This window comes from Mobula hypostoma, chromosome 2 (genome assembly GCF_963921235.1).
Source record: "Mobula hypostoma chromosome 2, sMobHyp1.1, whole genome shotgun sequence".
In the NCBI taxonomy this organism is placed as follows: domain Eukaryota; kingdom Metazoa; phylum Chordata; class Chondrichthyes; order Myliobatiformes; family Myliobatidae; genus Mobula; species Mobula hypostoma.
This window is the reverse complement of record NC_086098.1, coordinates 10,429,764-10,456,821: the sequence shown is the minus strand read 5'-3', so window position 1 is coordinate 10,456,821 and position 27,058 is coordinate 10,429,764. Positions and strand designations below refer to the sequence as shown.

The 27,058-nt window shown below is 38.9% G+C and overlaps 1 protein-coding gene across 2 annotated transcripts; it reads left to right on the top strand.

Moving 5' to 3' along the window:
* Nucleotides 1–27,058, top strand: pbk (PDZ binding kinase). 2 transcript variants are annotated; one of them, XM_063070110.1, is made up of 8 exons: nt 1–47; nt 277–369; nt 2,758–2,857; nt 6,645–6,787; nt 7,445–7,614; nt 12,192–12,321; nt 17,551–17,712; nt 26,023–27,058. In XM_063070110.1, exons 2-8 carry the CDS (start codon nt 309–311, stop codon nt 26,220–26,222), a joined length of 966 nt encoding a protein of 321 aa, XP_062926180.1. In that variant the 5' UTR covers nt 1–47; nt 277–308; the 3' UTR covers nt 26,223–27,058. The 2 variants fall into 2 exon arrangements, with proteins under 2 accessions (XP_062926180.1, XP_062926179.1); XM_063070109.1 differs by having other exon boundaries at nt 44–111; nt 26,023–27,057.

The following is a 27,058-nucleotide window of genomic DNA, read 5'->3' as shown; positions in this document are numbered from 1 at the left end:
GCCGGTTTCTCCGGCTCGTTCCCGTGGTGCACCGGGGCTTTCAAACTGTGAGCGGTGGCTGCGCGCTCGAAAGCGACGGCGAGCGATCACCGGGAGAGTCCGCGGCTGAGGGTGGGGAAAACGGGTCAGGTCGGCGGGGACGGGGACGGAGACGGAGATGGGGAGCGGAATTATCGGGGGCAGGGGCGGTGCGGGACTTGAGGGGGCAGGGAGTCACCATTGCCAAAATCCTTCCGTGTAACTTCTCTAAGCTATTGTTGCTGTCTTCCCTCTCAGAATCTTGTCTGGCGGAGTCTGGAATCGCAAGTATGGATAAAGATAACCTTTTCAAATCTCCTTGCCAGCAGGAACGTAAGAAGTACAAGGCAGGTATGAATTAGCAGGTTATTGGATGGGTTTTTAATTAGACAAGGGGCAGTGTAATGTAAGTCAGTCCTGACGAAGGGTCTCGACCCGAAATGTCGACTGTACCTCTTCCTATAGATGCTGCCTGGCCTGCTGCGTTCACCGGCATTTATTGTGTGTGTTGCTTGAATTTCCTGGTGTCAGTGTTTTCCTTCTGCGTTTAAGTGAATTATCTTTGAGCTCCAACTGAAGTCTTGATCACAAAATGCAGGAAGTTGTTCTTTGACACTACAGTGAATAAATCTGGTGAATAGAGAATTACTGCTTTTAATCCCAGTTTTCATCTGGAATTATCAGCTGGTAAATCATGGCTTTCAAGAAGGCTGTCCTGACGTGCGAGTGGATTCCATTTTATAGATGCTCATTAGTTCATGTTTGGGAAATTGCACAAGACTTGCTGGTTATGGTAACCATAACTCCACAGTTATCCTAACAAGCTGCATCACTGGTACAGAAACAAACTGCACTGTGGCAAACAGGAAAACTCTACGACCAGTAGTCATAACTGACTAACACGTCGCTGGCACCAGACTACCTACTGTCAAGGACAATAATACAGAAAGGTACTGGAAAGGGCCAGTGACATGAAGGATCCCACCCACCCTGCTCGTGGACTGGTCGCACTTCCATCGGGGAGGAGGTTACATTGCATCCACCCCAGACTCAAAAGCAGTTACTTTTCCAAAACAGTAAGGCTGATTATTACCTCTACTCTTATTATTTCCTGTTGGTTACTTTATGTACAGCTTCGTGTCACTTTATGGACATGTGGTCAGTCTATGTAAGCTATTTGTATTGTGTTTTTGTTTTATTATTATTGTGTTTATTCTTTGTGGGTTTTTCTTTTGTGCTGTATCAGGTCCAGAGTAACAATTATTTCATTCTTACACTTGTGAACAAGAAATGACATTGAACAATCTCAATGTAAATTTATTATTGAAGTACATACATGTTACCATATTCAGCTCTGAGATTCATTGTCTTGTGGGCATAGCCAATAACCATAATAGAATCAAAGAAAGACTGCACCAACAAACAGGGCAGACAACCAGTGTGTGAAGGACAGCGAAATGTACAAATAAAGGTGGGGGGGGGGAAATAATAATAAATAAGCAATAAATATTAACATGAGCTGAAAAGTCCTTGAAAGTGAGTCCATAGATTGTGGGAATAGTTCAGTACTGAAGGAAGTGAAGTTGAGTGAAATTATCACTTCTGGTTTAAGAGCATCACAATTGAGGGGTAATAACTTTCTGAACCTGGTAGTGTGAGATCTAAGGTTCATATACCTTCGAGAAGAGAGCATGACCTAGGTGGAGTGGGTCTCTGATAATAGATGCTTCTTTGCTGTGACGGTACTCCTTGTCGATGTGCTCAGTGGTGGAGAGGACTGTATCTGTGATGGACTTAGCATATCCACTACATTTTGTGGGATTTTCTGTTCAAGGGCATTGGCGTTTCCATACCAGGTTGTGATGCAGCCTGTCAATACACTCTCCACCATGTATCTATAGAAGTTTGTCAAAGTCTTGGATGTCATGCTGAATCTTCACAAGCTCTTAATGCTGTGCTTTCTTCACAATTGCACGTGCGTGCTGGGCCCAGGACAACCCTCTGAAATGATAACACGTTGTAATGATGAAAAACACACAAAACTGATTTTTTAAAACTCACTAAATGTGGAGAGAGAGGTGAAATTAGTTTCTATCATTCATAAAAGGAGGCATTTGTAACGTGGGTACAACTTGTACAGTTGCCTTTTCATCGTCATCATTAGTTGCTGTGTGTTATGCCGTTGACTATCATGGTCTTATCCTTGACCATGATTGAAACCAGCAAATTTTTCTACATAAGTGGTTTGCCATTGCTTTCTTCTGGATGGTGCCCTTACAGGATGGATGACCCCAGCCATTATCAATACTTGTCGGGGCTTATCTGCCTGGTGTCAGTGATCGCATAACCAGGACTTTTAAAATGCACCAGCTTTAGACCGTCCACCTCTAATTCGTAAATTGAAATCATACAACAATTAGTTATAAAATCAGTAATGTTGACAAAATAAGTAGGTTTTGCTAATCTCATTCAATTACTGAAATTTAATTGAGTCCGGACCTCTGCTTGAACTATGAAATGCAGAAGCATTGGGACTTGCAGACTGAAGGCCAAATTCGTCAGTTTGCTCCACCATTGGACTCCCATTTAGTGCATCCATGCAAACTCCACATGACACACTAATAATTAATGCAGTATTGGTTTCTGCAGTTACGTATGAGAATTTAAGCTGACAGTTGAGTATAATGTTATATTCCTGAATAAACTGTGCTATTTTGTTTAACTTTGGTCTATTTACAGATTCTAGTAATGAGAATCGCACTTCCCTGGTCATTCCTGCTTCTCCCTTCATGAAGAAGCTGGGCTACGGTACTGGAGTTAATGTGTATCTTATGAAAAGGTCAGTAAATGAAAAAGTTGAAAGATAGTTTGGGGAAGTACACAATGAAAACTCCCTAAAAGAAATAATACAGGATTCAAATCTAATTGTTCTTCTAAATGGGGGCTGCTTTATAAATGTTCTCCTTGCTATTGTGTTCAGTTTATTTTTGTAGAAATTAAGACCATAAGAGATAGGAGCAGAATCACCATTCCATCATTCTAGCTGACTCGTATCTAACAGAGTCAGCCAATCATGGGATAGTCTCCAACAGAATAAAGAGGTGAAGGATTTTATGACATCTTTATCCTAGTTTTACATGAGACTTCCTTGTCTGTGCTCTCCAACTGCTCGTTATTTATTCAGGTCATTACTGTAAATAACTAACCTTTGTTACATGTTTCACTTTAATCATTGTCTTGAGGTAAATAAGATGAGCACTTTGAGTCTTTTCCTAACTGAATTGTATGTGTATGATTTTCAATAAATATTGATTATTAATGGAAATATATTATTACTTTGCTGGAATGTCTTTGAGGAAGATGACAGTTCTTGATGTTTCTCACTACCAGTCATTGTGGGTTGCTGCCAGTACATAAATAAAATCGTTCAGAAATCCAGACTATACAATAGAAAATAACAAACTGTATATAATATATTGAGTATGATTCTGATACAGATTTGAGCAAACATAAATGTTGGTCAGTTTTTCTAATTAAAATAACTTGGGTGATGCTTAAAAAGAGGTTATGGTTTAGAAAGGGATAATAAATCACAGATTAGTAAACACTTGTGGAAATTTGGTTTTAATTTGTACTTTATTTGGAAACAGGTTAGTTGGCATTGCAGGAGAATGGGATGGAATGATCTAGCTGATCGGGTTGTACTTATTTTATTGTATAAGATTAAGTTATTTTTGGAAGTTTGCCTGATGCAGTTTGATGCTCACAAAGATCACTCCAGTACAGAGTAGCGGCAAATGGAATGCATGTACGCAGTGCTTATGATGGGAATGCACAGAAGGCCATTCCCAAACAGTAGACTATAACATATAGGAGCAGAAGTAGGCCAGTAGAGGGAGCATACAACATCCCAGACAACTAATTTCAGTGAGATCCTTTCATTTTCACACCTAATTAAAGGGCCGCAACAGTTGGGAGTTGCTGCTTCATTGCTCCAGTGACTCGCGTTCAGTCCTATTCCTGAGTGGCATTTGGAATTTGCACGCTTTCCTTGTGACCACATTGGCTTTCCCGGGGTGCTCCCGTTCTCCCCTTTCCCGAAAATGCAGAGATTAATAGGTTTGATTAATCTTTGTAAATACGTAGGTGAATGGTAAAATAGAAACCATAGAAACTACAGCACAGAAACAGGCCTTTTGGCCCTTCTTGGCTGTGCCGAACCATTTTCTGCCTAGTCCCACTGACCTGCACACGGACCATATCCCTCCATACCCCTCCCATCCATGTACCTGTCCAATTTATTCTTAAATGTTAAAAAAGAACCCGCATTTACCACCTCATCTGGCAGCTCATTCCATACTCCCATCACTCTCTGTGTGAAGAAGCCCCCCCTAATGTTCCCTTTAAACTTTTCCCCTCTTACCCTTAACCCATGTCCTTGGGTTTTGTGGGGAGAGTTGATGGTAATCTGGAAAGAATAAAATAGGTTAGAGTAGGATTAATATAACTGAATATTTGATGGTTGGCATGGACTCAAGCCAATGAGACTAGGTAGAAAAACAGTTCAACATGTCTACTAAATGGGCCACAGAGTCTGTGCTGTAGTACTCTGACTATGACTGATTTTAGGGTTTAACTGATCAAATACTGTATAAGAAATCTTAAAAGCTTCTATTTAGTCATAGTCATACTTTATCGATCCCAGGGGAAATTGGTTAAGTGTGCTTCTGCATTGAACTTTATACTTACAAGTCCAATTCTCTAATACACCTTAATGTCTATTATGTCTTCAAATTGTGCCAAGGGAATCCATGATGCACTGCTCAATGCATCTGCAGTAGAGCATATCAATATGTTTATTATTATTTCATCGAAAATGCTTCATAACAGGAGATTGTCTTTGAATAATGACTGAAAGAATAACTTTGTCACAAATAAAATAAATTGTTTGCACTTTTATCATAGTTGATTCTGTCCATGCAAATTTGCCCATTCAGAAATGTGTGCTATTGCCTAATTCTACAACTTTTTTTTGATGTATTGTGTTAGGACCCTGAAATATACGTTTGCATTTGTCAGTACTGTTGTAGTTGAATAGTACATATCAATGAGTATATCAGATTTAAAACTACTAAAACTATTTTAGTCTTCTTGTAAATCTCCTAAAGAAATATTACAATACTATCCATGTACCATTGTTAATATTTCTGGTGAATAATCAGTAATAGTAATCCTGTTTCATTTTTTTCAACTTGATTACCAGTTTAGTTAAAATATGACCCAGCAGTTGTCTAGGTGACAATGTTGTTCATTCGCCTTCTGTTGGTCACTATCCAAAATCTGTGAATTTTATATTTGTCAATATTATTGATCATGGATCTCATTCCTCAAAGAATGTAATTTGTCCATTGCCATCCTACTTGTGGATCACGTGTTCTAAATTTAATATATAGGTTTTTATTAATTACTTTAATAACTGGTAAAGAAATCCCAGCTCAGAATTTTTTGTAAGTGACAAATTGCCTGCAATCATTGTTCCTCTCATGCTGTGATTGTGCTCGGCCTGCACTGGATCCTAACCATCAACCTGACCAGTGAAGTCAAAGTCTGGCAGTTTTGACAGCCCATATTTCTGGAGGTGTGGCTTAACTGGCTGCAAAGCATTTATGGATGGGGCATTCCACTGGAAGGTTTTAAGCTCCACAGAGCATTTTCAATCAAGTCAGAACTGTTAGAGAAAATCAGAAATGTTCAAAACTTAATTAAATTATCTAAAAATAAAATCTAAGAAAACAACAATATTTAAGTTAATTCAGCTTGTTTCCAGTTACCTGAGACTTGTATCTTGCCTTTGCAATCACTTTTTCTAAAACTGAATGAAGTATGATTCCGACTGATTGCAGGTTCTGAGACACATTTTACAACAAAATGATTGTATGGGAGTCCCAAGTTTCTTGATGTCCTTGAGTGATTTTCAGATCTATTCAGGCTCTTAATTCAGAAGGTTTACAGCACGTGACGTGTTGAATTTGTACAACTCTATTCCTGTGAAGGATCTTTGGTGCATTAACTGCTTCTCTTTGCACTGATGCTGCCTGACCAGCTGAGTTATTTCCAATATTTTATTTTAATGTAAGAACAATTCAGTTCCCACTTTTTTTCCCTTTTATCTAAATACCTTCATATTGATTCTTGACTCCTCCACAAATGGGAATAATTTCTTTTTATCTTTACTGCTTACACCCTTTGTGATTTTTAATGTCTGTTAAGATGCTTTTTCAGTGTATAAACATAACTAAGCTTTTATTAATTTCATGACAATATTTGGCCACATTACATAAAATTCAGCCTGTAAATACTATCAATTTCATTAATTTCAATACTGCTTTAACAAAATTAATTAATTCTCCCCCAACATTTTTAATGTATGTAAGAACTCCCAAGGCTTGAGTTTAGTGATAACAGTAAGCTGCCCTTTAGAATTTTCATAAATTTGGTGTCTATGAAAATATATGGGATTCCTAACACTGAAAATTACATGAGTTTGGACATTTTCAATATTATTGGAGATGGAATATAAAGCTGTGGTGTTGAGATATTGTTTTCATCAAGTGTTTTGTACTTAGATCCCCCACAGGTACATCAAATTCTCCATGGGCTGTGAAAAAGATTAATACCCAGTGTAATGTGAAGCAGCAAGGTATTTACCTGAAGAGACTTCAGGATGAAGCGAAGCGTCTGAAACATCTTGAGCATCCTAATATTGTTGGTAGGTTTATATGTATATCCTGGAAGTATAGAATATACTTGACCAAACACTATTAAAAAAAAAAATAGAAAAATGAAATGCCTCCGGTAGCAAGACGTAACGGGTGGGTTCATTGGACATTGTAAATTGTCCTGTGATTGGGTCAGGGTTAAATCAGGGTTTGCTGGGCGGTGTGACTTGAAGGGCCAGAATGGCCTAATCCACACTGTATCTCTAAATCTAAAAAAAAATTATCCTCTAGGAATACAAAATATAATGTGTTTTTTGGCCTTTTGGATGGAACATGAGCAGGTAAACTAGTCAGCTGAGTTAAGAGTATGTAAAAGGTTGAATTCCACAGACAGAACTAAATAATGCTTCAGTTTTCTTGCCAGAATTTTGCCAATACAAGTAGCTTAACTTGTTATCTGTCGGCAGGACATTGATAGTGCTGTGTTTGTGTAAGTTACAGGGACTACATCTGTAAGGTATCTTTAGGTGTCCTTTGATATTAGTTATTGTTTAATAAATGTGCTCACAATGTTCCCATTTACTTATGCTATTATTTATCAAGTTTAGGTAATTCTTCAGTTTCAGATTGACTTTTCTTAAAATTATAGGAATTGCTATGTATTCGGGTTTTATAGATTTATACTTTCACTCAAATTTTGTTTGCAGGTTATCGAGCTTTTACTGAAGCAAATGATGGAACACCATGTCTGGCTATGGAGTATGGAGGAGAGAAGTCTTTGAATGATCTGATAGAAGAAAGGAGTGAAAGTGGCAAAGGGCCTTTTCCTGCCTCTACCATCTTCAAAGTGGCCTTGCATGTGGCCTATGGATTGAAGGTACAGTGTTGTAGTAGCTATGGGACTGGGTTAATTAATTGAATCGAAATCTTACTGTGGTACTGAATCAAAGTGATGAGGTACAGGAAATCATTCAGCCCATCTCCACTCTCCATTTCTTTTCCAAGGAAAATATTTATCCAATTCCCTTCGGGAGTTTTTATGCAATCTGCAGCCATCATCATTATGAGGCATTAAGACCATAAGATGTAGGGGCAGAATTAGGCCATTTGGCTCATCGAGTCTGCTCCACCATTTCATCTTGGCTGATCCAATTTTCCTCCCACCCCCAATCTCCTGCCTTCTCCCCATATCCCGTCATGCCCTGGCCAATCAAGAATCTGTCTTAAATATACATAAAGACTTGGCCTCCACAGCTGCCTGTGGCAAAGAATTCCATAGATTCACCACTCTCTGGCTAATGAAGTTCTTCCTCATCTCCATTTTAAAAGGATGCCCCTCTATTCTGAGGCTCTGTCCTCTGGTGTCAGACTCTCCCACCGCGTTCGTCTGTCGTCGTCGATGAAGACCTCGACACCATTGGTGTCGAGACTAGCGCTTGATTTGGATTTAAGTGAGGGAGAGTTGCGCAGCATCAGCCTCACTCTCTCTTCCCAATTCCCATCTGGATCCAGTGGCAAGACAGAGTCGAGACGGCTGGAGATGGGACTAGGCGCAGTGGATGACCAGGACGTCTTCTATGTCTTGTCCTGCTCTACACCTTCCACGATGCTTGCAGAGACCGCCTTTTTGACCATTGGACCTTCCATTGGTCTCATATGCTCAATCCGCCGGAGTCTATCTTCACGTGCTGGGATAGACATCTCCCTATCAACGGTTTGAGACCTGTCGGCTACCCTCACCTGGTGTAGCTGGCTTGTCGAAGCCGTTGCCCGGGGTGTGGTTGCTGTCGCATGCAAACAGTTATGGGGAGCCACAGGTGAGAGCTGAGTGCAAGGTGGGGACCAAAGGTGAACTAACCGCCTTGAAAAGGACGTGACGTAGGAAACATCCTCTCCATATCCGTTCTATAAAGACCTTTCACCATTTGATAGGTTTCAATGAGGTCAACCCTCATTCTTCTAAATTCGAGTGAATACAGCCCAGAGCCATCAAACAGACACATGATAAGTGGCCCAAACCTGCTCACAATACTCCCAGCAGTGCCCTATAAAATTTCAACATTACATCCTTGCTTTTATATTCTAGTCCAATATGCTAACATTACATTTCCCTTCCTCACCACAGTCTCAACCTGCAATTTAACCTTTAGGAAATCCTGCAGAAAGACTCCCAAGTCCCTTTGCACCACAGTTTTTTGTATTTTCTCTCCATTTAGGAAATAGTCAACGCTTTCATTTTTTTGTCCATTCTCCTAATCTGTCTAAGTCCTTCTCTAACCACTCAAAGCTACCTGCCCCTCCATCTATTTTCATACCATCTACAAACTGCAACAAAGCCATCAATTCCATCATCCAAATCATTGACGCATAGCGTAAAAGGAATCAGTCCCAACACAGACCCCTGTGGATCCCACTAGTTATGGAAGCCAGTTAGAAAAGAATCCCTTTATTCCCCCTCTTTGCTTCCTGCCAATCAGCCACTGCTTTATGCTTGCTAGAACCTTTCCTGTAGTACCATGGGCTCGCAGCCTCATGTGTGGTACCTTGTTAAAGGCCTGAAAATCCAAGTACACGAAGTCAACAGATTCTCCTTTGTCTATCCTGCTTGCTCCTTCTTCAAAGAATCCCCTTGAAACCATGGTGACTACGGCCTATTTTATCATGTGCCTCCAAATACCCTGAGACCTCGTCCTTAATATCCTCAACATCCTCCCAACCACTGAGGTCAGACTATCTGGGCTATAGTTTCTTTTCTTCTGCCTCTCTCCCTTCTTGAAGGGTGGAGTGACATTTGCAATTTTCCAATCTTCTGGAACCATTCCAGAACCTGGTGATTCTTGAAATATCATTACTAATGCCTCCACGATCACTTCAGCCACCTCTTTCAGAACCCTGGGGTGTACACCAGATAGTATGCCACTTGGGACAGGAGACTTGACAAACAGGATCATTCACGTGAACTTGTGTGGCTGTTAGGCACTACGTCATGCTTAGAGCAAGCAGTTTTTAAATAGCATCACTTGTTTGTATTCAAAAAGCAGTGATTTTTGTCACTCATAGTTAGCGGGAAATAAGCAGCAAGACAATTTAGAATTGTTTTGCTTACTGCAGATTCAAGTATTCAGTCTTGGAGGTGCCAGAAATAGCAGGACTGAAAACAAAACAATTTCATTATTTCAAGTAGTTTGGAACTACGAAGAGTTTGAAGGTGCAGTATCAACAGTCATCTTGACTGTTACAATAAAAATGAAGATTTGGAAAATGCAATTGTCAAATGTATTGTATGAAGGCAGTCCATTTCTGCACAAGGTGTCTGAGCTCATTTTGTTCATTTACAGTCAATCGAAGGAACACAACAGTCTGTTGGTTGTCTGCTATATCCAAGAAAGACAGTGAAACCTGTGTGGGAGAGTTTTTAAAGTGGAAAAGGTGTTGCACTGGGATAGTTCCACTCTCTCGACCTTGGAAGTCTGGGTTCAATGGTACAAGTAGTCATCACAAACTGGGGTCTTTGGTTGAAGTGGGTAACCATCACTACTACTTTTCCCTTATCATGCCTTTTGCACTGCAAAACTACCTTCTTGGCCATTTGATCTAGAGCTGACTTCACATGGTAGGACAGGCCTGTCCCAGTGTCACCGGGGTATGAGGCTGTCACTACCCTCACCTGGTTTAGCCCGCCATTTGACGTGGTGTACTGGGGTCTGGCTGCTATCACAAGCATGTGGCTACTTGGAGCCAGAGGTGAAAACTGAGTGCCCAGTGGGGACCAAAGGTGAGTGAACTCCCCCTGTGGACACCACAAGCCCCTTCACCGGAGGTGCTACCCTTCCCTGGATACCCTATCCGACAGTGTACACTGCATGAATAATGATTAGGAACTAATACACAGTTTTATGGTATTGTAGTGGCATTGATTGTGTTGGCTGGTGCTGTAGTGGCATCACCACTTGACTTTGAGGCGGATGGTCTTGAGTTTGAATCCGGTCGGGTCCCAACCTGGGCAGCAGCGGTATCTGTGTGGAAGAAAGGGCTGCCAATCTACTTCCCCGTGTCCTGCCGCAAAAATTGATGGATAAATACGCTATCCATTAGGTCGCCATGACTCGACGACGTTCCACAACAGCAACAACATTAAGTAGCATTGAGACTGTTCTATATTTCATTTAAATGCATAATTTGTTACTCAGTTAAATGGTAGTTTGTCGTTTATATATCTTTCCAACTATTTTCATGAAGCTTTGGCTAATTGGGACAGCCACTTAATTGGGCCAAAATGTTCTGGTCTCAATGTGTCCCAATTAACTGGAATCCACTGTCTAATGTTATTTCTGATATTGATTATATGTCAACATTTTGATCTCCTAATTCATCTCTGCAATGTGAATCTACAAGAGGAAAATTTGATCCTCTTTCCTAGTTGTTGTCAGTTCAATATGAGATTGTTGTTGTATGGCATCAGTCCCAACTGGTCAGCTTTGTTGTGCAGTCTGCCTCTACTCTCCCATCCTCCTTAACCATGACATCCCTTACCAGTAGTAGCACATTCTGTATCCCGAGGTAAAAATCCAGTTTCCTAAATTTCAGAAGTTCTGATGGCTTGATATCTGGTTCATCTATTAGGAGACTAGGTCCTGTTATCTGTGGACTTACATCTTTGCAAGACATGCCATGGTCAGGATTATGGGTCAGTCTGGAGCCAGATCTGGGGTGTGAAGTGTACTTGGGCTGAGTCTAAGGCCAGAACTGAAACTGAGCTTGTTTGATGAGCTGAAACTTGCAAACTGAATCTCATTGTGTTCTTTTAAAATCCGAGTTCACTCAATTATTATAATACTGTCTAACATAGTTTTTTAAAGATGAAATAGAACCGTATGAGAGTAATAGAAATAAAATCAGGTAGTCCAGAAAATTTGCAGATTCAACGCAACCAAAGTCCTGATGGTGCTGGATTATTAGAATATTGATTTGTGGTAATGTCATGGCTCCTGTTAATTTCAGATTGATTTAATGGATAGATTCTGTCTTATAATCATAACAATTGGCCAATAGGTGTATTTTATTTTGCCATAATTTGCTTTAGTTCAATTACAAGCATCTGGCATTCCTCAAAATGTGATCGTCTATCTTTGCTGCTTTGAACAACTTGATATGGTTCAGGTGGCAAATATGGACTTTTATCCTGACATCAAGATTAGGAAATTTTCATGCTTACTCATTTTTGACTTAAAACAAATTACAATAGCGTTTTTACTTCAAACATTTCGCATTTAGAGCTGCCTACATGTGGGATGGAAATGAAACAGAATAAAATGTGCTTTTTTTAAAACTAGTTTTTAATTCACCCAAGAGCATTGTGTAGAAAGACTGGATTCAAAGACCAATATGTAAATTGTTTTTTATATAGAATTCTAACATTCAAACATTTAATAACTTGATTTTTAAAATTTTTAGTACCTACACAATGAGAAGAAATTATTGCATGGAGATATCAAATCTTCCAATATAGTCATTAAAGGAAACTTTGAGACGATTAAGATCTGCGATGTAGGTGTTTCACTTGATTTGGACGAGAACATGCAAGGTATGTGACAATGGTATACTTGTAGATTTGTTTCATTAGGACTGTCTTGACAGGGTTGGAATTTTTCAGTTTCTCTTTTCAATTTCACTTGGGGACATTTCTTTGGTTTTAGACTTCTCAAAATATTGTCATTCTGTTATTTTAAAAAAAAATTGGTCAAAACATACAGTCTGTTTCAATCAGTAATTACAATACCTGCAAATTCAAAGTCATGTTAACATTAAAATTTTGTAATTCATTCTTTGTGCCACAGTGTCATTTATTACAAAAAGTATTCCTGAGATATTTATATAATTAGTGCATATAAATCTGCAGAGTAAACTGGAAATGTAGATCGGAATCGGGTTTAATATCACCAGTATACGTCATGAAATTTGTTGTCTTTACAGCAGCAATACATAATAACAATAAAAACATGAACTGCAGTAAGTTGTGTATATATACATTTATTAAATTGTTAAATTAAGTAAGTCGTACAAAAATAGAAATAAAAAGGTAGTGAGGTAGTGTTCATTCAGAAATCAGATGGAAGAGGGTTAGAAGCTGTTCCTGAATCGTTGAGTTTGTGCACCTTTAGGATTCTGTACCTCCTTCCTGGTGGTAGCAATGAGAACAAGGCATGACCTGGGCGATGGGGTTTTACAACTCTCTGTAGCTTATTTCGATCCTTTGCAGTAGCTCCTCTCCTTCCCCCCCTCCCACCCCCATACCAGGCAATGATGCAGGCAGTTAGAATGCTCTCTCTAGTTCATCTGTAGAAATATGCACGTGTTTCTGGTGACATACCAAATCTCCTCAAACTCCTAATGAAATATAGCTGCTGTCGTGCTGCCTTTGTAGCTGCATTGATCTTTTGGGTCCAGGATATATCCTCAGGGATATTAACACCCAGGAACTTGAAATTCTGATCCCTCTGAGGACTGGAGTATGTTCCCTCGTCTTGCCCTTTCTGAAGTCCACTATCGTTTCTTTGATCCTACTGAAGTTGAGTGTAAAGTTCTTGCTGCAACCCCACTCAACCAGCTGATAAATCTCTCTCCTGTATGCCCTTTTGTGACCACCTGAATATCTGCCAACAATCGTTTCATCAGCAACTTTATAGGTGTCATTTGACATTTAATATTGAGAAAATCGTATGTAATTATTATATACATAATAATAACTCATATTTTAGCTTACATATGCTGTGCTATTTTAGCAGCTGTGACTTCAGAATATGATACTGACACTGCAAAGAGTATCACCAAATATTGGCTGACTCTGGCCACTGCATATTGCATTCAGTACGCTGGTGCTAGATTTGTAGGGACTGTTCTGAAGAGGGTAGAATCTGGTAAAGAAGATCCTTGTGAGCTAGATAAAATCAGATTTAATATTATTGGCGTATGTCATGAAACTTGTTAACTTTACGGCAGCAGTACAATGAACTATATGATAAATATTTATAGAAAAAGGTTACATTAAATATATATGTGTTAAATAGTTAAGTTAAAATAAGTAGTACAAAATACAAGAAATAAAAAAGTAGTGAGGTAGTGTTCATGGGTTCAATGTCCATTTAGAAATCAGGTGGCAGAGGGGAAGAAGCTGTTCCTGAATTGCTGTATGTAATCCTTCAGTCTTTTCAGACTTTTGTACCACCTTCCCAACAGTAACGATGTGAAGAGGGCATGGGTAGTAGGGGATCCTTAATGATGGATGCCGCCTTCCTAAGGCACCACTCCTTGAAGATGTTTTGGATACTACAGAGGCTGCTACCTATAATGGAGCTGACTAGTTTTATAAGTGTCTGCAACCTGTTTCGATCTTGTTCAGTAGCCCCACCCTCCCCCGCTCCCATATCAGATGGTGATGTCAGTAAGAATGCTCTCCAGAGCACACTTGCAGAAGTTTGAGTGTTCTAGCTGACAAACCAAATCTTCTCCAACTCCTAATGAAACGTAGCCGCTCTCTTGCCTTCTTTGTAGCTGCATCAGTGTGTTGCGTACAGGTTAGGTCCTCAGAGAACTGCAGGTTAGATCCTCAGCTATTGCTAACTACAAGCCAACTGGTTGGACTGCCACTTGGCCCTCCCATGTAAAACAACTAGCGATCAGACTAACCTTTGAAAGTTTGACATTTGTCCCAAAAACTTAATCATTACCTAAGATCTGATACATGGTCAAAATTATTGCCTGCGGATAGTTTTGGCTAAAGAGAGAGATATGAAAATACAATTTTCCAATTTTTGGTTATTAAAATCAAATAGTTCAAGCTTTAGGTACTGTTCTAAATTAACAAACACATTTTAAGATTTGAAATGCTTCATTTTACATAAGTGATTGTACTTGCATATATTTTATTCTCAATATAATGATACCTTATGAAACCACTATATGTTCCTCTATTCCCCATTCTGACCTTTCAACACTCCTCGCTTCGTATTACTTACCCTGGGTCTTGTCCCTTTTCTCCTCTCCTATCAGATTCTTTCTTGTCCAGCCCTTTACCTTTCCCACCTACCTGGCTTCACCTATCTCCTTTTAGCTAGCCACTTTCCCCTTTACCACCTTTTTATTCAGGCATCTCCTCCCTGGAGAAGGGTCTCAGCCTAAAACATCGACTGCTTATTAATTTCCATAGAACCTGCTGAGTTCGTACAGCATTTTGTGTGCATTGCTCTGGATTTCCAGCATCAGCAAATTTTCTTGTGCTTATGTTTTCAGTAAAACCAATTTGAATGTATCATAGTTGCAAGGATTAGTGCAAAGATGCATCAGTTAGATTTTTAAATTGCTGTCACTGAACTGTGAAGCTGTTAGTATTTCCTTAGTGGACAGTAATAAAGACCAAGGTATGAACTAAATGGCAAAATAAAAGATTGTAATTTTCCTAAGGAACAGTCCTGAGGGTTTCATGGTTAGCACTGTCAATTTTTTTTGGTGGGGGACAGCAGAAATATAGTATATGACCTTATTAAAAAAATTCTTATTCTTTAAAAAGTAAAACACTAGGGGCAACACCATTTGTAAGTGTTAGTCGTCAGCGGTGTTCATAATTCTGATTTGTTTCAAAAGAAATGTGTTCTTGTGTTACCACTGATTCCAAAGTATATTGCCATCAAAATGAAAGGAATGTTCAGACATCTGCTATTGCTTTATTTCTGTGGGGTGTTTATTTTAATAATAGGCTCAAAGACAAATTCAAAGTTTACTGTTCATCTAAAGTGGCTATGTACTAAAATGTTGAAGTTACTCCTGGATTAGCATAAGAATGTACAAATAAATCAGATCTCATCCATCTTGTGAAAAATCTCCATCTGGAAAAGAGATGCTAAACTTTTCTTTTGATCAACATTGTGAGCAATTCCAAGGGCCACTTATAAGGAACTTTATTTAGCTATGATGATCAGAATTAATATCCTTAGCCACAAGTAGTTTACTCTCAGCAATCTGATATCCATTGGAATTCAGTTTTGGTCACCTGTACCATACAATGAAAAGCTTTCGTTTGTGCGAAATCTGGACAGATCATGCTACAGTATATGGAAGTAAATGAGAGTATGAAACGGCACAAACCTTTAAAATAGCCAAACTATATATTATTGCATTGCTCATTCAAACAATGTTTTACACTGCAATGTTGTATTTTGAGGCTAAATAGTGCTAATGTAAAAAACAACAAAAAAAATCAATAACTACTAGCCCTCACACTAAGTCCTGGATCTTCAAATAAGATGCAGCTAATCACTGTGCAACTACACTACCCTTATGTATCAACATAAATAAACTTGGAAGGATCTTTTCACCTCATTTTGTGTAAAGCAAAATAAAATTCAAATTTGTTTTTGAAAGAATTTAATAATTTATTAGATTTCTTTTCTGATTGAATGAGAATGCTGAATTCATAAATAATAGATAAATGGAAGTTTACAGTAGGTGAAGATAAAAATGCCAGTGTGCTAATAGCTAGTTCCTATTCAGATTCCTTCAAAACAACAGTAATTTAACAATAATTTCTTAACTTGGTGTTGAAATCATCAGTCTTTGAAAGTCTATAATTTGCATCTTTATCATTTATTAATTTTATTCTATTTGCTGCTTTACAAATTTTAATTAGTGAATCAAAAATTTACTAATGGATGATTTCTGAGGATCATATTAGTAATATAATATAACAGGCTTTCTTTTTGACAGTGGCCAATTAACTATCAGCTTGTACATCTTTTTGTACATACGGAGGAACCTGGAATTCACAGTTGGTCATGGAGAGTTTGTGCAGTCTGTATAAAATTGAACTGGGGTTGGTAGAGCTGAAAAGCATTAGTTCTTCTGGCTGTTTCCCTGTGCTGCACCATTTTTTCAGCAGGGGGGCACAAAATGGGTTTTCAAATGATTGTAGTTCCCAAAAGAAAATGAGTAAATTCCATGATTCCTGTAGTTTTAAAATCAAGATGCCTGTACAGAGAAAACTTCCTTTGCAATACTTAGTGCAAAATGTGGAGGTAATGAAAGTTTAAAAATCGTAAGTTGAATACTCTTGGGTCAACTGAAAACAGTGAATAACTTCAGTTATTCCCCGAGGTTCTTGATGATTTGAGCAGAGGTTCCCAAACTAATACTGGGACAATCCACAATTTTGTGACTCCTTAGAAGGTGTCTGCTTGCATATAGGAAAATGAATAAGGTGATATCAGCCCATTTGTGTGTAGAAGTCTTGAGCTACATAGAAAGATGTTGCTTGCCTCGTGAGACAGACTAGGTAGCGAGGTATCCTATATGTTGGTTATTTAAGTTCATTCATTTGACTTCATTGCAATGTACATATTTAGTTTTGTAAATGAAAGCAGCCTTGTATATTAATCTTAAATCTTATTTCAAATCCCAAATTTTATCCAAAGATGTCCACAACCATTCAATGCCCCCAATTGCACTAACTGTTTTGACAGCCTGTGTTTGGTGTAATTTATTTGTTATCTAGTCTGTACTGTTAGTACCCAACCCCTATGCTACACTGGGCCATTGAGTTACAAGGGGTCAGGCTCCCTGCATCAGAACAAACAGCATGGCATGGGTATTGGAAAATCTGCAGTAACATTCTTTCCTGAGGCTGGCTGATCTATCTTTGTAAACATGACAGTAAGCTTTAAAAAAAATAATAATTTGGTACTTTAGATTACCAGCTTTGTCCTTGTATTTTGAATGCTCACTCTGTCAAGTTTGATCATTGCATTGTCAATTTATTTTTTAGTGAGTGATCCAACTGCGACATACATTGGCACTGAGCCATGGAAGCCAAGAGAGGCTCTGGAAGAAAGTGATCCAATTACAGACAAATCGGACATCTTTGCCTATGGCCTTACCGTGTGGGAAATGATGACTCTTTCTATGCCTCATATAAATTTTTCTGAAGGTAAGTTTTCAATTCTGCATTCTTTTAACTGGGTGGGATAATTCGGCCTTTTCAATGAATTGATTGTCAATTAGTGACAAGGTCTTGTTTCCTTTTTTTTTTAGGGGGAATTAAATGGAGGGAAATTTTCTATATCAATAGTTTAATGTAGTCATTTTGGCTCATTTGCTAATGCCTCTGAATTAGGAAATTATAAATTCATATTCTACTCCAAACAAAGCAAGCACAGGCCCTGTTCTAATACTGAAGAAATGAAGCATACAGAACACTTTTTACCTGACTGGAAATAGTAGATATTAATCACAGCATTGAAGTAACAGCGTCTTCCAGATGAGGATTCCACCTTCAATTAATATCAGCATCTTAATGATCTTTATTGCTTTTTTAAATCTTGTGTTACATGTTTCAATAAAGCCAAAGGCAATTCCTTCAATTAGAGCTGAGAGACAGGAGCAAGTATAGGCCATACATTCATTTTGAGCCTGCTACACTATTTATGAAGATCATGACCCAAATCTTTTTCCTCAAATCTTTTTTTCTAGTACTATACCCAAATATATTAATTCAATAATGCCCAACAATCTGTCAATCAGCTTTGAAAGAACACCATGAACAAGTCTCCATAGCTTTGCAAGGCAGATTTCCAAGGATTTATCACCCATAAAGTGAAAATTTCTCACCTCTATCTTAAATGACTAACTTCCATTCTCAAACCTTGCCCTTAGTCGTGGACTCTTCAGTCAGGGGCAATGTCCTCCTAGCATCTACTTTGTCAAATCCATTAATTTTGCAAGTTTCAATGAGATCAGTCAATAAATGTTCAAGAAAATAGTTTGTCTGCATTTCTCTTCATTTGGCCAATCCAACATTCCTGGAACCAGTCAAAAGAATCTTCACAGCACTCTTTCAATGACAGATGTATCTATTCTTTGATAACACAATCAGAATCATACACAGTATTGCAGGTGCAGCCTCTAAAGTGCACTGTACAATTGCAGAAGCTTACATTACTCCTGTAATCAAACTCTCAATAAAGGTTAATGTGTCATGTTTCTTCACAATTACTTTTTGGCCTTTAGTTACTTGTGTCCCTTTAAACAATCAATTGTGCTTAATTTCATCATTAAACAAGTACTGCTTTTCTGTTACGCATGTCAAAATAGACTCTCATTTTCCCACGTTATTTTCCATCTGCAATGTTCTCATCTACTGACGTAGTTTATTCCTGTTCCATCTAAGCCTCTTATCCTTTGTTATTGCAGTAGTATTGTTGGAGAACTTGTAGCTATTTTCGATGTAATTTTTGCTATAGATTGTGAATAGCTGGAGACTAAACAGCTAATCTGGGTTACCCTACCATCATAGCCAGCTAATCTGAAATCTGTGTATTCATTTCCAATCTTTGGTTTGTCTATTAATTGATTTCAATGCATTACCACCAATTCCCTGTGCTCTTGCCTTGCTGCTGTGCAGGACCTTATCAAAAGCCTTCTAGAAATACAAATACACCCCATCCACATGTTTCTTCTTGTCCTCCAATAGTTACATCCTCAAGCAACTCTAAAAGATTTGGCAAGCGTGATTTTCTCTTTATAAATCCACGCCACTCTGCTCAGCCCTCTTATTGTGTACAAGATCTGCATTTTTAGATACGAAAGACAACGGGGTGACCTGCTGGGGCACCCTTTGAGAGAAAGGTAATGCAGTCTGATGTGACCAGAATGAACATTAAATTTTCCTGAATGCTATTGGTATCACTTTGCTTTGGAAACTGAAGTAGAAAACCTGTTTAATAAAGAAGAACGACACGTAGCAAGGCAAATATAGCTCCTCCTCATTTAACGAAGTACACTTTTGATGGCATCATTTCTGGTTTATCTGCCACCGTCGTGCCTCTCGTTGTCTTTCTGGAGACGTGCAGTCCTTTCATCGCCTGTCTCTTCATCTCTTCTGCTGTTTGTTCTTTGTCTCTGATCCTGGAGATGTGAATTTCTCAGCTCCTTTGTCTCTTTCTCCTCCTCCTGTGCCTGCTTTTGTCATTCTGAGACGTGCAGCCCTTTCATCCACCGTCTGTTCAGCTCTTCTGCTGTTTGTTGTTTGTCTCTGATCCTGGAGGTGTGCATGCCTCTCCTCCTCAGTCTCTTCTTCTCTCATCTGTTTTTGTCCTGACTCTTTGCTCCTGGAGTCATGCAGCCCTAGCCTCATCTGATTCTTGTTGTCTCCCTCTCCTTGCCGCTTTCCGACAACGTTTGGCATCATCTCTTGACCATAATGTCCCCCTTCCCTTTCCACACAGCAGAATTAGGCTGACCATTTTTTTTTACCCTAATGCTGGATAGAAGATACGAAGCACTAATACCAAAGGATGCTGATTATTCTTGATGATGTGGTTGGCGCTCTCCTAAATGGACGCGATATAGTTACCGCTGTCCTTTGACTGCAGCAAAGGATTTTATGGGTGTTTCGAAGTATGTCATTACAATAAGATTCAATTATCTCTTATTGATGGGTGGCAGTTTGATCTGTCCCAATCCTGCACATGCTGATGGTGATTAGCAGAATGTGACCCATCAAAATAGAGCTGCCCTGCCCTTTTGCTCCGGTAGGTGTTGCTGCTGAGGCTGGCTGTGCACGTGCGTTGGGTTGTCGCGTCCCGATTTCCATGATGGCCAATCAGGTCCCAGGTGAAAGCGAGCCTGTTGATTTTTGGCAAATGAGCAGTTTTAGAGGAATCTATAACCCTGAACTTTGCCTGTATTCTGTAAGTTAGCGCCTTTTAATTCGATTTAGCCAAAAAAAGTGCCACTGTAATGCACCATTTGCGCTAACTGGAGGTCACAAACAGAGCATGAGAGTTTCAGTAGTATATAGATTGCAGAATTACATAATCTTACTATGTCATCTGTTAAGAAAAATACTTCAGTAAAGTATTTTAACTGTTGGGAATTAATTCATTACTGAAAATAGTTTGCTCGTTAAAAGTTAATTTCAGATTTTTGTAAACTTAAGAGGCCATTTGCCATTTTGAATCATGTATAATGGTGTGTTTCTCATTTTAATGATGAATAATGGAGATTTTATTGGTGTTCATTTGGTTTATTTGAATTTGTTGTCTTGAAGTTCTTTTTATTAAAAAAAACTTCCTGTGCTCTGTGTAGCAACAGTTTTAACTAATTCTCAAGTCTGCAGCAATGGCAATCAAAATTAAATATTAGAATAACTATTGCATTTAAACAATGCAAATATCAAAATGGAAATTGTACTGTGAAATTAAATAGCTTTGGAAAGTAATGTATCTAATGTACAAAGCAAAACACTAATTATAACTGCCATTATGAGGGAGAGGGTTCTTGGGAAACTGAAAGGTCTGAAGGTACATAAGTGACCTGGACCAGATGGTGTATACCCCAGAGTTCTGAAAGAGGTGCCTGAAGAGATTCTTGAAAATTCTTGAAAAATCATTACTAATGCCTCCATAATCAATTGATTCTGGCATGGTTGGGAAGATGTTGAATGAGGTCTTGGGGTACTTGGAGGCACATGATAAAATAGGCCCTAATAAGCATGATTTCTTCAAGGGAAAATGTGGCCTGACAAATCTGTTGAAATAACAAGCAGAATAGACAAAGGAGAATCAGTTGATGTTATGTACTTGGATTTTCAGAAGGCCTTCAACAAAGTGCCACACCACATGAGGATGCTTAACAAGTTGAGTCCATGATATTACAGGAAAAATAATAGCATGGATGGAGCAATGGCTAATTGGCAGGAGGCAAAGAGTGTGAATAAAACGAGCCTTTTCTGGTTGGCTGCCCGTGACTAGTGTTCCACAAGTTTCTGTGTTGGGACTGCTTTTTGCATTGTACGTCAATGATTTGGATGACAGAATTGATGGCTTTGTGGCTAAATTTGCAGACAATACAAAGGCAGGTAGTTTAGAGGAAGCAGGAAGGCTACAGCAGAACTTAGACAGATAGTAGAACGGGCAAAGAAGTGGCAGATTGAATACAGTGTTGGGAAGTGAATGGTCATGCAGTTTGGTAGAAGTAGTAAAAGCATAGACTATAGTCTAAGTGGAGAGAATATTCAAAAATCTGAGGTGCAAAGGAGCTTCGGAGTCCTTGTGCAGGATTCTCTAAAGGTTAATTTGCAGGTCGAGTCAGTGGTGAGGAAGGCAAATGCAATGTTAGCATTCATTTCAAGGGGAATAGAATATAAAAGCAAGGATGTAATATTGAAGCTTTATATAAAGCACTTGTGAGGCCAACTTGGAGTATTGAATAGTTTAGGGCCCCTTATCCAAGAAAGGATGTGCTGACATTGCAGAGGGTTCAAAGGAGGTTCACAAAAATGATTCAGGGATTGAAAAGTTTATCATATAGAAACATAGAAAACCTGCAGCACAATACAGGCCCTTCGGCCCACAATGTTGTGCTGAACATGTACTTGCTCTAGAAATTACCTAGATGTTTTTGATTCAATTTTAGTTTGCCTTCATTTTTACATGGAACTGACATAGAGATGACATAGTTTATATGAAAGAGGATGTGCTGGACCTTTTGGAAAGCATCCAGTTGGATAAGTCACTGGGACCCTCCAATCCTCTGGAACCTCTCCTGTCCTTATTGATGGTGTGATGGTGCAAAGATCATCGCCAGAGGCTCAGCAATCTCCTCCCTCGTCTCCCACAGTAGCCTGGGGTACATCTCGTCCAGTCCCGGTGACTTATCCAACTGGATGCTTTCCAAAAGGTCCAGCACATCCTCTTTCATAATATCTACATGCTCAAGCTTTTCAGTCTGCTGTAAACCATCCCTACAATCGCCAAGATGCATTTCTGTAGTGAATACTGAAGCAAAGTATTAATTAAGTCTCTCTGCTATCCCCTCCAGTTCCATACACACTTTTCTACTGTCACACTTGTTTGGTCCTATTCTCTCACGTCTTATCCTCTTGCTCTTAGCATACTTGTAGAATGCCTTAATCCTGCCTGCCAAAGCCTTCTCATGGCCCCTTCTGGCTCTCCTAATTTCATTCTTCAGCTCCTTCCTGCGAGTCTTATAATCTTCTAGATCTCTACCATTACCTAGTTTTTTGAACATTTTCTTGACTAGATTTTCAACTCATTGGAACATACCTATGCAGAAGTCCACACAAATAGCCCCTGAACATTTGCCACATTTCTGCTGTACATTTCCCTGAGAACATCTGATTTCAATTTATGCTTCCAAGTTCCTGCCTGATTGCCTCATATTTCCCCTTACCCCAATTAAACGCTTTCCTAACTTGTATGTTCCTATCCCTCTCCAATGCTATAGTAAAGGAGATAGAATTGTGATCACTATCTCCAAAATGCTCTCCCACTGAGAGATCTGACACCTGACCAGGTTCATTTCCCAATACCAGATCAAGTACAGCCTCTCCTCTTAAAGGCTTATCTACATATTGTGTCAGGAAACCTTCCAGAACACACCTGACAAACTCCACCCCATCTAATCCCCTCACTCACGGGAGATGCCAATCAATATTTGGGAAATTAAAATCTCCCATCATGACAACCCTGTTATTATTACACCTTTCCAGAATCTGTCTCCCTATCTGCTCCTTGATGTCCCTGTTACTATTGGGTGGTCTATATAAAAAAAAACACCTTTAACTCCTTTCTGTTAAAAAGGCGAATGGTATGCTGGCATTTATAGCGAGAGGATTCGAGTACAGGAGCAGGGAGGTACTACTGCAGTTGTACAAGGCCTTGGTGAGACCACACCTGGAGTATTGTGTGCAGTTTCGGTCCCCTAATCTGAGGAAAGACATCCTTGCCATAGAGGGAGTACAAAGAAGGTTCACCAGATTGATTCCTGGGATGGCAGGACTTTCATATGAAGAAAGACTGGATGAACTCGGCTTGTACTCGTTGGAATTTAGAAGATTGAGGGGGGATCTGATTGAAACGTATAAGATCCTAAAGGGATTGGACAGGCTAGATGCAGGAAGATTGTTCCCGATGTTGGGGAAGTCCAGAACGAGGGGTCACAGTTTGAGGATAGAGGGGAAGCCTTTTAGGACCGAGATTAGGAAAAACTTCTTCACACAGAGAGTGGTGAATCTGTGGAATTCTCTGCCACAGGAAACTGTTGAGGCCAGTTCATTGGCTATATTTAAGAGGGAGTTAGATATGGCCCTTGTGGCTACGGGGGTCAGGGGGTATGGAGGGAAGGCTGGTGCAGGGTTCTGAGTTGGATGATCAGCCATGATCATAATAAATGGCGGTGCAGGCTCGAAGGGCCAAATGGCCTACTCCTGCACCTCTTTTCTATGTTTCTATGTTCCTAACTTCCATCCACAAATCCCTCCATGACTTCCTCCTTCTGCAGCCGTGACACTATCTCTGATCAGCAGTGCCACGCCCCACCTCTTTTGCCTTCCTTTTGGAAACATCTGTAGCCTGGCACTCTTAGGATAACCATTCCTGCCCCCTGAGGCATCCAAGTCTCTGTAATGGCCACAACATCATAACTCCAAGTATTGATATTGATATGAGGAGCGTTTGATTGCTCTGGGTCTCTACACACTGGCATTCAGAATGAGGGGTGATCTCATTGAAACCTATCGAATGTTGAAATCCCTTGATACAGTGTATGTGAAGAGGATGTTTCCTATGGTGGGAGAGTCATAAGACTAGAGAACACAACCTCAGAGTAGAAGGATGTCCTTTCAGAATGGAGATGAGGGGGACTTTCTTTAGCCAGAGGGTGGTGAATCTGGGATTTGGTGGATTCATTGGGTATATTTAAAGCAGAGGTGGATAGATTCTTGATTAGTCAGAACATGAAGGAATACGGAGAGGAAGGCAGGAGATTGGGGCTGAGAGGGAAAATGGATCAGTCATGATGAAATACCGGAGCAGACACGAATGGGCCAAATAGTGTAATTCTGCTTCTGTATCTTATGGTCGTATTCAATATCGTGTACTGATCTAAACTCTACATTCTTATTATGAGTTCTGCTGTTGATTGAAATCTTTCACATCATCTTTGGGAACGCTGCTTGAAATGTCTGCTTTGTTATAACCATACCTTCACACTCGCACTCCTGAAATTTAGTCTCAAATTTTAGATACTTCCACCTGCACTTCAAACACCATTCAATTGCTGAGAATTTGTACTTAGTTTTTCTATTCATTCCTTTTCCCCAAAATTATCTGCTTCATCTCATGTTTTTACTTTATGAAAAATTAAGGAAGAAACCATAGATGCTGTCTATCTGGGAAAAGTTCATCTGTTTATGCTTAAGGTTCTATACTTTCCACTTCTCGGTGTTGATCTTGTTGCCCTGATCGTGTAATATTGACAGTTCAGGAGCACTTTGTTGAATCTACACCTCTAAGTGTTTTATTTCCTCTTCTGTGAAGTGATCTATATTGTGACTTGGTCTGCAAATTTTCTGCATTTTCCTGAATAGTAAATAAACATCGCAGCCTGTTTATTTTTCCTCCTTCATGGGTGGTTCATGTAATGTAGTGAAGGAAAAAAAATCAAGTTTCTTCCTAGTGACCTATGAAGTAATAAATACCAATTTCTCTAAGTATTTAATACCTTTACCTTAGTAGGTAATGTTAATAACCTTGGTGCTCATACAAGAGTATGATAGCTGTATTTGAGTGATAATTATGCCTATGGCTACCTGGTTTATTTCACTTTCATCGTGGGATTGTCCTGGACAGTTGTTCAATAATAAAGATGCTAAGTATTCTCGGGTAGTATCTGTGTGACAGAGAGCGCTCAGTAAATGCACTTCACACATGCATGCACACACTTCCATTTTAGTAATGGGGACATGTATGTTTGTATACTGTATTTAAGGTAGATACTTGTTTATTTTGTAATATGATTGTAATTACATTGTGGTGAATCTGATTCACGTGTAGTCTTAAGTTAACTTTGTGGATAATTAAAGAAGGTAGGAGCTGTCAGAAATTCACACTAGACAAAAATAGTATGAAGCTATTGTGATTTCTGATAAATATCTAGTAAATATCGGCAGATTTCTTCATTAATTTTTGTAAGGTTGCTTTTTGACGCACCTAATAAACACCCTTGTACAAAAGTGCTAAACGACTCTAGCCATTTTTCCTTTGATCAAAACTCCCATATCTAACAATTTGAAGAAATATTTATTATTTTGTGTCATTTTTTTTTCATCAGATGCTATTAAGGTGGAGTTCCCTACTGATTATAAAGTATTTATTGGCTCATGTTCATAGTGTGCTCATAGTTTTTGAGATGACAATTTGGTTTTCCTCCACTGTAGATTCTTTCAGCGAGGATAGCTTCGATGAAGATGCTTATTATGCAGCTTTGGGAACACGACCTGCACTCAACATGGAGGAACTAGATAATTCATACAAGGAAGTTATTGAACTGTTCCTGGTCTGCACGAATGAAGATCCTCAAAAACGTCCCTCTGCTGCACAGATAGTAGCAGAATTAGAGGCAATAAAAAAGGAATGATTTATTTTTGAGGTTTTCTCATTCCCTAGCCTTGAAATCTAACCTTATTCTCATTTGCACTCTTTAATACTGTTTTGTTTGGTATAATAGACTTGTGTACATTGTTTTTAAACACTAACTTGTTTAATAACTGTAATAATAAATCTTAATTATACATTTATACGTGCAGAATTTACTATAATTTTCTTTAGATTTAAATCTGGCCCACTGAAGAAGAAAATGCTACAGAGCAGCTAATCTCCCAGTCTAGAGCAGAACGTCAGTGATGCAAAACTCATTACATTGTTTAAATGTTTGCAGATGTATTTTCTCAAGATAGAAAATGGAGTTCTGATGTTGCAAAAACCTTGCTAAAGCGTGTATTATGATTGCTTATTAACCTCCATCTGCTATTGCTTGGTTGTACTTGCTCAGTTGATCAAGATTTGTTGTAATCTTAGATAACTTCCTAAATTGCTCACTATACCTTGATATTTGTGTTGTCCATAAATTACTAACATTCTCTTCCAAATTGTTAACTGCTTCCAATCACTCACCTGTTCCCAATAATGCATATACAAACATCAATTTCAGTTCAGTAAACTTCAAAAGGCAATGTGTTGCAAGTTTATAAAATATTTGACTTGCAAAAAAAATGCATGGTGCACATTCTGGAATGGAACAAAACTTATCTTAATTTACTGCCGTTTTCCATAAGGCTAATTTTTCTTTAGAAAGTCTTGAAATAAAAAGAGGACTTAAGGTATAATAGGACATAAGTTAATTTAGAGCTTGCGTGTTTCTTAGAAAAACTGGATTAAATAGCTGAAGATCAAGATGTAGTCAATCATAAATGT